The sequence below is a fragment of the Lagenorhynchus albirostris genome, chromosome 1 (genome assembly GCF_949774975.1).
Source record: "Lagenorhynchus albirostris chromosome 1, mLagAlb1.1, whole genome shotgun sequence".
Classification (NCBI taxonomy): domain Eukaryota; kingdom Metazoa; phylum Chordata; class Mammalia; order Artiodactyla; family Delphinidae; genus Lagenorhynchus; species Lagenorhynchus albirostris.
The window spans coordinates 37,378,492-37,391,942 of record NC_083095.1 but is presented as its reverse complement, the minus strand read 5'-3'; the positions used below and the strand labels follow the sequence as shown (position 1 = coordinate 37,391,942).

General features: G+C 39.2%; 1 protein-coding gene across 1 annotated transcript in view; it reads right to left on the bottom strand.

The window, feature by feature from the left end:
- The window catches only part of ESR2 (estrogen receptor 2), a 196,069-nt gene that overhangs the window by 154,153 nt on the left and 28,465 nt on the right, over positions 1-13,451 (bottom strand). The window contains exons 6-9 of the mRNA XM_060141624.1: positions 9,947-10,246; positions 7,119-7,257; positions 4,537-4,611; positions 1,140-1,273 (exon numbers count right to left, since the gene is read on the bottom strand). Of these exons, the coding sequence (XP_059997607.1) occupies positions 1,140-1,273; positions 4,537-4,611; positions 7,119-7,257; positions 9,947-10,246 (648 nt within the window). The remainder of the gene's footprint in view (positions 1-1,139; positions 1,274-4,536; positions 4,612-7,118; positions 7,258-9,946; positions 10,247-13,451) is intronic.

The window sequence follows — 13,451 nt, the reverse complement described above, 5'->3', positions numbered from 1 at the left end:
TGGGAGGGCAGGAATACATATATCCTCAACATCTTTAGTGAATGAATGAATGAAATGAATGAATAAATGAACTTGTAAAAGCAGAACCCAAAATAGTAAATATAAATGCATGTTAACCATGTAAAAGGTCCGTATAAACACTGAAAAGGGGCTGAAAGTCCAGTTATAAAATACATCAGTCATGGGGATATAATGTACAGCATGGTGACAATAGTTAATAATGCTGTATTGCATATTTGAAAGTTGCTAAGAAAGCAGATCTTAAAAGTTCTCATCACAAGAAAAAAGTTTTGTTAACTATGTATGGTGATGGGTGTTGACTTATTGTGATCATTTCTCAATATACACAAAATTCAAATCATCTGGGACTTCCCTGGTGGAGCAGTGGTTAAGAGTCCACCTGCCAACGCAGGGGACACGGGTTCGAGCCCTGGTCTGCAAAGATCCCACATGCCACAGAGCAACTAGGCCCGTGAGCCACAACGACTGAGCCTGCGCTATAGAACCCGTGAGCCACAACTACTGGAGCCCGTGTGCCACAACTACTGAAGCCTGCGCGCCTAGAGCCCGTGCTCCGCAGCAAGGGAAGCCACCACAATGAGAAGCCGCGCACCAAAACAAAGAGTAGCCCTCGCTCGCTGCAACTAGAGAAAGCTCTCATGCAGCAACGAAGACCCAATGCAACCAAAAATAAAGAAAGAAAGAAAGAAAAATAAATTTATAAAAAAATTCAAATCATTTATGTTGTATACCTGAAACTAATACAGTGTTATATGTCAATTACATCACAATGAAATAAATTAAAATGTCAAAAAAAGAAAAAAGGATGAGAGGTAAACATTTTGAAGTTCGTTTTTTCCTTTTCCAGTAGAGTGGTTTTAGCTACTTTTTAAATTACTACCAGTAATTCACCCAACGAATAATTTATATTCAAATTACCAAAAGTTAACTACAGTTTAAATGCCTATAAAATGAAACAGAAAAGTCCGAAAGAAAGCCATTTTCCCCTTTTTAAATAAAATACGAAATTCAGAAAAAAAAAAAAAAAAGAAAGAAATTCAGTACTCCTCAACACCATGCCAGCTCTAGAAACAGCATCTCTCCCCCATAAAACATGGACCAGCTGTGTGGTTACTTACTGGAGTTGAGGAGGATCATGGCCTTGACACAGAGATATTCTTTGTGTTGGAGTTTTAACTCGCGAAACCTTGAAGTCGTTGCCAGGAGCATGTCAAAGATTTCCAGAATTCCTTCTACACATTTCCCTTCATCCCTACAAAAGTCCATTTAGAAATGTAAGGAACATACAGCTTCCGGTAACCATCGAAAGCAATAAGGAGTATTTTCTTTTTAATCTCAAGTTTCATCTTGTACACCCTTTAACTATAACAAGATAGTAATGAGACCACACCCAGAAATGTGAAATTACTAGAATTATTTTTATATAAGGAAGACAGGGCATTTCCTAGAAGTCCATAAAGCAAACATTTGAATATATACTCTTTAGGCAACAGTGTGCACTGGAAGTACATTTTCCTCCTACCTATTCACCAAATGTTTTCTTAAAGGAATACCATTTCTGTTCATTATTTTTTATCTAAACTATGTCAGCCAACCAGCCCTCAATATGACACATATTACTAAAATGATACAGTCCATGTTCTCATCAAAAAACTCTGAAGTATTAATGAGGAAAGACTGAACATTACAGAAGCAAATATCCCAAGAAGAAATATTACTTTATATCTAGGGCTTAACTCTCACATCCTGGTGGTCAACTAGAAACTGGTGGGGAAACTAAGAGACATTTAAATGCAGTTTGAAGAAAAGCTAATATGACATACAAAGAAATCACAATTACAGAAGATGGACTAGAATCAGGAAAGGAAGGTAGAAATGGAGACATGGTAATTTTGATGTGCCAAAGATTATTTTTAAGCAAAAGTTTTAGACAAACTTTGGACTATGTAATCGAGATTCTTTTGAGCACTCCTTACGGAAATGAATGTTTAAGCATACTTTTGAAGTAAATTACTTTAACTGTACCTAGAAAATATCAGCTTCAATTCACTCCAGCCAGACACACATTATTCCACCTCACTGCTCCCAAAACAACTTCCATTATCATCAGTCATAGAGCTACTGGAAGTCCTTGACAAGCAAGCAGTTAAATGATTTCGCCACGAAACATTCATTTGCTTCTAAAAGCCTGCAGTACACAGCAAAGGGCAGCTATGGTGGCCATGAGTTTCTGCAAGTTTCATTTTCAGTCTCTGTAGCAGCCCCTGAAGGGGACCTGAGATCTTCAAAGAACACTGGCTGGTCCCTCCTCCTTCTCCCAACCCCAAGCCAGGACATTTCCAGTGATGGTAGTAGCTGGAGAAAGGGCCTCTGTAGAGTTCAAATGAACTGGCACTGGTGGGTACTACCAATCCTGCTAAAGCCTTTCCTATTTGGTGCTATGCTTGGATGCCCGCTTACCAGGATCCTGAAGTCCACAGCGTTCACACCCCCGCAAGCTCACTACACAAAGTTACAAGTATGCAAACTGCGCACACTGGCAAACAAGCGCGGTAACTTTGGAAACCAGTTTAGACTTCCTGAAAGCGCACAGGTTAAGTGATAAAATGTCAGTGCCCCCTAGAAGTCACTCCTAAGGGAAAGGCCACTTTGGAGAATCAGAGCCCTGGGCAAAGGGTGCCAAAATCTATAGGAAAGGCCCAGCCCTCCATATGCCATCCGCCCACCTCCCCTGCTCTGGGCTTTCCCAGGCAGCCTGCTGCTAATGTCCAGTAAGGACATGCATGCCCTGCACATAGCAGAGGCACAAGAAATACTTATTCACTTATTCACTTGAATGTCCCTCAAGCCAATCATCAAATCACTCAGCCTAGGACAATTAATTATTGGAAACTGTAATTGGTGGGTTTAAGGACATCTGATACTGAGAAAAGCTAGTTTTAAAATATCTCTGGGGGCAAAAACAAAAAATCCAACAAGTCCTGCATTGACAATTTAATAGTTTGGCTCTTTACTCTTTTGTGAGACTCAGAGGTGGGGTCACGGGCACATGTGTGCATGCACACACACACACACCTCCCCAAGTAGTACGATAAGGGGACTCATTTGAAATCAATCCTATTTTGCAGAAGCTGCCAGAAGTGCCTAAAAACACATCTCTAAATACTGAAGTTAGCACCATTTCCTCATCGAAATACATACCATTTAAAATGTAAATTCATATTTCAAAAATGGAGGTAGAGGGACTTCCCTGGTGGTCCAGTGGGTAAGACAGGGGGCCCGGATTCCATCCCTGGTCAGGGGAACTAGATCTCACGTGCCACAACTAAGAGTCTGCATGCCGCAACTAAGACCCGGTGCAGCCAAAATAAATAACTAAATTTTTTTTTTTTAATGGAGGTAGAGTTTATATTTCAGGGTATCTTAGGCCTTGATAAATGCTGCAGCTCAAAGTAATCAGAACATATGTACCGCATGGAAAAAGTGAATTTCTCAACCAGTTGTAAAGAGCAAGGTCTGATTGCTTTCTCCAGCAGGTGTGAGAGCCAACCATCTCATTCAAGGGGTGGCAAGGTTACAATATTTTTATTCACTTCACAGGATGTAGAAAACAAATACATTTCTAGAAAATAAATGAGAAATATAGGGGCAATAAGGTACAATATCTTATAAAGGACACCCTAATAGAGTTCTACTTTAAAATGAGTTATACAGAACAGAGTGAGGAAGGACTTTACAATCAATGAGACCTATTTCATTTATTCTGTAAGTAACTATGATTGACACTGAATTACGAGTAAGAAATTAAGACAGGTTTAAAAGATCTGAATTCAACCTAGTGGGTATATGATTTGGATGTTAAAATACTGAAACAATATATCAATCAAACCAAACTACTCATGGAAATTTACTTTTACACTCCATTTCCCCAAAAACCAGTGCTAAATAAAAATAAAAGTAGTAGTTCCATGTGGACTATCTTATATTTGATAACCACTCCCTTTATAAAAGAAAAATATTCTGTTTGATACCAAGGACAACGTGTTGAAAGAGTGGGCTTCCCTTTGGGGTTCACTGTTTTGTACTGGCATATATATATCCGCTGGCAGCACACATGTGGCTAATAGACCACAGTTTGTCTGTCTTTGTGTGGGTGGCAATAGGGTTGGGAGAGCTTAGCACATGGGAAGGACTTAAATATTGAACTCAGGTGAAATGATCTGAGTACAAAAGGGAAATACAAATTCAGAAGTGAAAATTCTGTCAGTCTCTTGAAGAAAGTTCAATATACAAATACCTGAGGTGAATGCAAACTCAGTACATTTACACTTGTGAGTCCACAGAACTCCATAAACATCCACTTCCTCTGACTTTTTAATAACATTTGGCAGTTTCCTATTGATGCTAAGGACACATAATGTCTTAGCATATATGATGTTCTGAGCAAGTAGAAGTTCAGATTCTGTGGTAGATCTTCACATGAATTGGGATTCTAGTGATTACTAAAAGAACTACCTTGTTAGAAATAAGCTGAGATACCCGGATTTTCCTCTCATCCTCAGTAGGTTCAAGTTTTCTCGCTGCAGAAGCCTCAACAAGAATAAAGGGAAACAAATTATAGTCTCAGTCTCCACAAATAAATAGGCTAATTTAATTGTATTCACTGCTTACATGGTCATACCACCACTTAAAGGAACTCTGACAGGACAATCTACCAAAAGACAATTATTTTCATGTAGTGTGAAAATTATTTATTCACGTTGCAAAAAAGATTCACAATAGAACACTTTTATGGTGCATGATCCCTGACTTTTGGAATAAGTCACATTTTGAACATTTTTGAATAAGCAGCTCCTCCAGAAACATAACCATTACATTAAAATGTATTTATCTGTATAACAGATGCACTAAGAGTCTCGGAATTGAAATTCTATACTTTACAGAGTGCTCAAATCAAGTAGGGACTGCAACAAAAAATAACCACTAGTAGGCACTCCAAAAAAATGCCTGTTCAATGTGAATGCATTTACAATTCCTAAGAACTCCTCTTTCATCCTCAAATATACTCAATTTCTATGTTGTAAAAAATAACACATCCAAATATTTATAAAGTAATGTGAGTCTATTAAAATAACATATAAGAAAAATTACTTTTTTTTTTCTTCTGTTACTTAACCAACAGGTAAGCCTAAAATTTATCTGGGATTGGTGTCAATTTACAGTAATTTATATACACATGGGAGTTAAAGAACCCGCACAAAGAGGTAAGTTAGTTGTACTAAAAACCAGGAATGAAATAGTCACTGAAAATAAACACTAAATGTGGCATCAATTTTAGAAATCAAGGCAAAAAATAAAATAACACAGTCCCAAAGTCTGCAAATTTATTGGTTCACCAAAGGATAGAACTTCTTCCTAGCACTAACTTCTAGGGAATTTTGTGTGTATATTTGTGTGTGTGCGTGCCTTTAAATGCCAAGTGGAATATAATGAGTGAATGAATGAATGAATGAGACTGATGGCTTGGCTGGGTGCTTGGCCTTGCAGCCTGCCTCGCAACATGGTACCCTGAGATGAGGAGGAGCAGGCTTCTGAGGTGCACAGAGAGTGAAACAGAGTTGTTCTGAGATAAAAGAATAAAGTAGAAAGTTACTTTGCCTTTTGGCCTCCTCCTCTTTCCTCTTCCAGTTCTCTATCCCGCTGGGAGGCATGTACTGTTGTAGGTAAGAGTGTGAACTTCACAGCCAGCCCCTGTGCCCAGCTGCATCACTTGCTAACTGCAGGTAAGTTACCTACCTCCTGTTTCTATATCTGAAGGACAGGGATAATAATGGTGCTTACCCATAAAGGGCTGTTGTGAAGATGAAATGACTTAACACATATCAGTGCTTAAGATGGTGCCTGGAAGCCAATAAGTTAGCTATTTTGATTGCTACTGAAGGGTCTGGGCTTCCAGAACCTCCCTCTGGGCTTGCTCCTAGTGGAGCCACAGTCCACGCTCCAGCTCTTCCCAACGGCCCTGTTCTCCACCAACACACCTCTGTTACTTAGAACAGTGTTGTCAATGCTGTCATCCATGACAACAGACAGAATGGGTGCTAATTCCCTGGGCTATTACTTTTCATCTGAGTAAGATGTGCATGGGGATCTTCTGATGATTTAAAGAGGCAATGCCAAGGGGCAGATCCTTTCCATTCATAACACTAGGCATCCTTCTTTGTGCACAGAGTCAAATGTGACTGAATATTCAACACTAGCACTTTTTTCAATATAAGGAATGTGGAAATCAATTTCCATGGAGATTTTCAAACTGTTCAAATTTACCCCAAGAAAGCATTCTACTTTTCTCCTAAAAAGCCTGAGTGTTGTACATTCCAGCTTTCCCTCCACGAACAGTTCACCTAAGTCAATTAAAAATTGGTTCCTTTTCTGCACCATCTTTAAAAGAAAACTAAATGCAACCAAGTTATCACATTAACACTATCGTTCCCCAGTTTCCGTTAACTTTCATCTGGTTTTAATAACCATTCGTTCCACGGCTATTGCCAAAAATGCTATATAGTACACGTAGTTAGAGTGAGTTAAAGCATGTTAAAATAAACTTGGTAGATTTGTAAGAATTTCATCACCTGTCCAAATAGCTGGAGATGTACAGGGTCCCTACCAGTGGAAAAAACAGCAGGACAGCTTAAAATTATAACCTGAAAATGGAGTTTTTTGGGCAGAAAAATCTAAGTTGACGTGTACACTTAGTGGCCATATACCCTGCAGGACACAGGCCCCTGTTGTGGTCTGGCCAGTGAATGCTGCCACACTGAAAGAATAGGTAAGAATGAGTCACGAGACACTTAATCATTGTGCCCATGCTCTTTTCATTCTAAGAAAAGGTAAGAATGAGTCATAGGACACTTAATCATTGTGCCCATGCTCTCCTTCTTGGGTTCTTGACCCAGTGAAGGAACTCATGACATTATCCTCCTCTTACCTGCCCTCTCAGGAGTAAGGTTTTAATTGCAGAACCCAGGACTTTGTTTCCACTTCACTCAGCGCCTCACTCAAACCAGTCAAGAGAAGAAACACAAAGTATTTTTTCTCACCTGTCCAGAACGAGGTCTGGAGCAAAGATGAGCTTGCCGGGGTGGTCGATGGAGCGCCACATCAGCCCCACCATGAGCACCTCCAACCAGCAGCTCTCCAAGAGCCGCACTTGGTCGTACAGGCTGAGCTCCACGAAGCCTGGGGAAAGCAAGAGGCCATGAGCACACCCCACCCTCCTCCTCAGCTCCCCCGTTCCATAAAAACAGAAGAGCAATCATACAGGGCGGGGGGGGGGGAAGTCAATATTTTAAAGACATTGCTAAATGCTGACAAGTGAGAAAATCTTGAACTCAAAGTGAGTACTCACTATTTTCTAGTCTCAAACCCCTTCTAGAGAGAAATGTACTTCATTCAGAATTTCTAAAGGACTGTCACCTGGGCTTATACAGCTCCCCAGATGCTAGGGAAGAACAGAAAGCTGGCCCTGACCTTTGTTGGTTATATCCTAATAATCCCTCTGCACTACTGAGAAAGACAGAGCTCAGCTGCCAGTCAGAGGGGCTGCCAATATGGCCCAGCCCATGACTGGGGCCAGAAGGAGTGGGGGGATGGGAGAGTGGGGGTGCAGATGGAAGGCTTGCAGAGAGAGCAGGGCCAACCCCTGCAGAAAGTCAGAGCTCCAGCTGAAAGAGTTTCTTCAATTGCTTAACATTTCCCATCTAGCGTTAGAATCATTCTTCTGAGTAGGTGTGCTGTCTCTAAGCTACTGTACGCTGAAGAGGATAGGTAACAACTGAAACAGGTCCCTAAGGGAGGTAAGCACTTCAGAAGCAGAGATCACCGGTGCTTCCTCCGTAAGCCACCGTAAGAGGAGGAGGCAGTATAATATAAGTATAGTAAATATAAACAAATGGCCTTGGAGTGCAATGCATTCTGCTTAGAACCCTGCTCGGCCTCATCCCAGCTAGTTACTTAATCTCCTATGAAGTCTTTGTTTCCTTACAGGAAAAATGGGGGCAACAAGGCCTATCTCTGAGAATTTCCGACAGCTAGGATCTCTCATCATCCTCATTTCACAGATGAGGAAACTATGGCACAGAGAACACACATGGTTCAAATCTTTGAACGATTATAACACAAATCTGCACAAAGGAGAATTTAATAGAGTAATGAATGGAAAGATGGATAAATTCTTTCCAAAGCCACATTCTACACTCAGTTCCAGTTCCTGATATGTGTACACGTTTCAATCTCACCCACAGTTATAGACAATAAGCCTACCCAAAGGAGATCAAGCTTTTCATACTTGTAGATATTCAGCAAAACCAAGGCTAGGTGATATTCCAATTTTTTTTGGTTTAGACAATGACTATATTAGCTGAGAAAGGGGGAAAAAAAATCCCACAGCTTCAGACTATGCCTAAGCTTTCTGAAAATTTTCCAAAATACCAGGCTTGAAGAGGGACTAATGCAGCTTAAGAGTTTGGTTTTAAAGAAGCTGCACAGCTCTCAGGAGTAATTAATTTCACCACTACTCTCCACGTGGGATCTTGAAAACTAGGCTTGGAGTACACGTAGAGCAAAAGCTAGAGGAAATTGCGTCAGTATTGTCTCCTATGGGAAAGAGCTGAGAATAAAACGGCATTCTGGCAAAGGTGAAGATGCTAGACTATCAAAACCAAAGTGGAAAACCCGGAAATTCTCAGAAAGCTCAGAAGCAAACAAATGACCCCTATGGATACTATTACCTGAGGCTCTTACACCCAGCTGCTCTGTCACCCAGCTTCATGCCCCCTTCTCAATCTTTAAAATGTGCTTAATGCAGTTGCTGACCTCCAGGCCATGGAAATTGTCCCTAGTGGCTTAGAACTTGGAGAGAGACCTCATTTCTTAGACAAATGTATAGACGTACATGGAGAAGCCCTTCCAGGGGAATGGTGGGTTGCCGTCATTCTATGTTAGAATCCTTGATTCATTCTTTCACAGAAACACCAATTCAAATAATAATTAGATGGTGACAGTGCAGTATATGTTACAAACTGGTCTTGGAAAGTAGACACATTATAGGATGGAAAATGAATGTTCTAAATGACAATTTACGAATAACCAAACCCATTTTTAAGTCTATCAAGTTAAAAAGCATTCCAGGTTTATTGATGATTCATGTTACTTCTACAGCTGATTTACTCTATTTATCCACATATATACTGATTCTTTCTCTATTGGAACAAAATTTTACAGTTCCTATTTAGCATCTGAGAAACGTTTCACTTTCATACTGGTCATACTGAGCTCCACCCCTCCTCCCAAGGTGAGAATTCCACAGCCAAGAGATGGGTTAAGGTGGAGCCCAGATCCCTTCCTTTTAGACCATGTTCCAGGTCCCAGGACCCTAGAATTTCCTGCCTAAATGGCCTCATATCCAGTTCCAGAGCCTGGGTGGGTCTCTTCCCTGGGTCCTTCGTCCCAGACCAGATCTAGGCATGAGACGTGGCCAACAGGCTAGTGTCTGTAGGAGATGTGGACAGGTAGAATGGAGTGTGTGCAAGGTGGTGTGGGATGGATCCAGGAGTGGGAGAAGAAGGCAAGGAGTCAGGAAGAGAAGGGGTCCACCATATACAACTCTTTCTGCACTGCCATGTCTGGTACAGAACTCAGAGGAATTCAAGAATTCTGAACTGGAACCTGGTCTTCCAGGACGTGTTAAAGGCATACATGTCAAAATAGGAAGAAAGAACATATTTCTTTTAAAGGTTATAAATCAAGCTCTCAAACTGCTAAATACCCAAGACACAATGTGGACCCCCATTTTGTATTCTTGCCCCATAAATGTTAGAGGCGGCCCTTTCCACAAATAAATTTAAAGCTAAGACCCAGAAAGCCCTACCCGGAATTTTCTTGGCCCAGCCGATCATGTGTACCAGTTCCTTGTCAGCCAGCTTGGTCAGGGACATCATCATGGAGGCCTCGGTGAAGGGCGTGCTGGGGCGGCTCACGAGCACGTGGGGCGGCTCGGCCTCGAGGAGTGTGAGCACCAGCTGCTCTGGGCTCAGGGCACTCAGCAGCAGCTCCTTCACGCGGGTCACGTGCCCACCATTTTTCTTGGCTTTGCTCAGGCAGTGCAGCTGCTCATCAGAATTTCTCTGCCTTCGAACTACGCGGTACCCACACCTTTCTCTCCGGGAGCCTAAAGCAGAGAGCAGATGATAACACACTGCTTTCCCGTCTCTTCTCCAACCCAGCAGTCAAGTTCCCCCAGTCGCCAGAGTAAAAATGAAGCAGTGATATCACTGGAAGACCTGAGTCTATTCACAGAATGTGCCTTAGAACAGGAGCCTGACTTTTATTTCTGGAGCCTGTGGGGCACGTACTAAAGATTATTATATTTGTAACTGACTGTACTGGCAAAATCAGTAATGACTTTTTAGGGACAATAGCCCAAATGATCTTTAGGTTTCCACTTCAAGGTCATCTATTCCATTTCTAAATCTAAATCCATTTCTCTTTTAAAGAGTGCTGGTATATCTCAGTTTCCAAACCATGAAATTAGAAATCTTCTTCAGGAAGAAGATAAGGAAAAGTTAGGAACTGATTATAAATAATGCACTTTTAATAATACATCCTTAAATTCTTTTGCGTGTGTGTGTGTCTGTGTATTCTTTTTACATACTTAACACAAATAAGTTTATTTCAAACAATAAAGTAATTGAAAAAATCTGGAAAATATAGACGATCACAAATTTTGGCTTAAAGTCAGTTTTCTTTTAATGCTTTTATACTTTTCCATATTTTGTATACAACTTTAGGACATACATAGTGTATGTATATATGTGTGTATATATATAATTGTATAAACTCCCTTTTCTTTATTAAAAATGTATCGTTTTATAACAATTAAAAAATCTGTATAGCATTCTGCTCTATGAGTATAGCACCACTTATTTAAAGTGTCCCCTGTTGATGGAACTCTAGGTTGGTTCCAATTTCTTTGCTACTATATTACACATTACAATGAAAATGCATCTTTGTACCTGTATCCAATTACTCCCTTATAATAAACAGAAAGAAGTCAAGTTGCTGAACCAAGTTGCTCGTTTAAATTAAAATTTAAAATTTTGATACATATTGATAGATTGCCCTTCAAAACTATTTTAAAATTTATAATCTAAATAATACTTTAAGGGCTACCTATTTTCTTATAACACCATTGGACATTAAAAATCATTTTTAATCTTTGCTAATCTGGCAAGTGACTAAACAGTCTCATTTTACTTTGTATTTTTTCAATTACTAGCAAGGTTGACTAAAATGTTTGCCCTTCATTTTCTCTTACTTGTATATTTCGTATTTGCTTCTTTTGCTCTTTATCTCCTTAATCACCTACAAAGGCTCTTTATATAGGAATGATAACTTTTGTTGTATTCAATATCTGTCTTAGCTGTTAATATATATTTTAACTCTGCTCATGGTGTCTTCTGTCATAAGAAGATTTAGTACATAGTCACATCTGCCTTTTTGTTTCACATAAAGATTACACAAATATTCTCCTATATCTTTTTTAAACACTTTTGTGGTTCAAACCTATTTGAAATTTTATGTATGCTTCTATTATGTCATATTGATATTTCATGTTATGTTTTTCCAAATGGATGTACAACTTTCCACATACCATTTATTAAATAAGCTTTTCCCATTGATTTTTATAAAATGCCTTGTCATTTAATAAATAATTGTGTATAAAAGTATCTTCTTCCAGATTTTCTACACTTTCATAGATCTATTTTTCTATTCCTGTGCTGGTACCAAAACGTTTCAGTTACTGTAAGTTTATATAGCAGAACACAATGGGATAATGTCTTTAAGAAAGAAGCTTTCAGGCTTCCCTGGTGGCTCAGTGGTTAAGAATCCACCTGCCAATGCAGGGGACATGGGTTCAAGCCCTAGTCCAGGAAGATCCCACGTGCCGCAGAGCAACTAAGCCCGTGTGCCACAACTACTGGGCCTGCGCTCTAGAGCCCATGAGCCACAACTACCGATGCCTGTGAGCCACAACTACTGACCCCGTTAGCCACAACTACTGAAGCCCATGTGCCTAGAGCCCATGCTCCACAACAAGAGAAGCCACCACAATGAGAAGCCTGGGCACCACAACGAAGAGTAGCCCCCACTCGCCACAACTAGAGAAAGCCCGCACACAGCAACAAAGACCCAACTAGCCAAAAATAAATTACTTAAAATAAATAAATTTAAAAAAAAAAAGAAAGAAGCTCTCAATTCAGAATTATATTCCCAGCTAACCTATCATTCAAGAGTGAGGATAAATTAAAGGTATTTTCAGTTTAAAAAGATTGGGAACATATATCACTCACAGCCCCTTTGAAATAAATACTATGTTCTTTGGGATGGAGAAAAATGAACCTGAAGGAAGCGAAGAAAGTCAAGAAGCAGTGGTAAGAAACTAAACTGGTAAATATGTGAGTAAATCTGAAAAACACTGAATAAAATAATAATAATTTTTCAAGGTACAGAAACAAGGTAGAACCAAAATACCAGACAATAACATGTAAGATGAGAGAGGAATAATTTTGACTAGAACATTCGAAAAATTTTTATTTAGGAAGAGAGATATCTATTAGAGTGGCTTGATTCTAAAATTAATCAGGAATGCATGCTAAAAATAGAAATAGTGTCACTAAAAGAATTAAAACAGAATGTATGATTTCCAAACTGGCAGAAGAGAAAAAAGAAACCAGGAAAATATGATCAACTCCAAAAAGGAAAAAAAGTAGAAAATATGTGATTTTTTTAAAAAGCACAAAATAAGATGATAGAAATGAACCCAAATACTAACGATCACAATAAACATAAACAGACTAAATTAATCAATTAAGAGCAACTCTGAGATCAGACATATTTTTCAATCTAGCCATAGACTGGTTATAAGGAATACATCTAACATGCAGAAAAACTGAGAGTAAAGGGGTAGAAGAAGATACAACGGCAAAAATTAACCAAATAAATTGGAGTCACTATCAATATCAGACAAAATAAACTTAAAGGCAAAAATCATTATTAAGGTCTCATAAGTAGATTATAAAAGGAAGGTAAATAATTCTAAGCTCATATACATCAAAACAACAAGAAAACACAGCCTACAAACAAAATGCCAAAAAGTGACTGAAAGAAAAAGAGAAATTGACAAATACACTAATATCAATATAATGGGATGTTTTACTGTATCTCTCTCAGAAACTAACAAAATAGATGGGGAAAAAGAATATAGAACATTTGAACTGCACAATTAAGAAGCTTGAGCTATAAAAGCTCATGGAATTTGCAAAAATGATCACATAACAAGTCATTAATAAAACTTTAACTAAAACTGATATCAT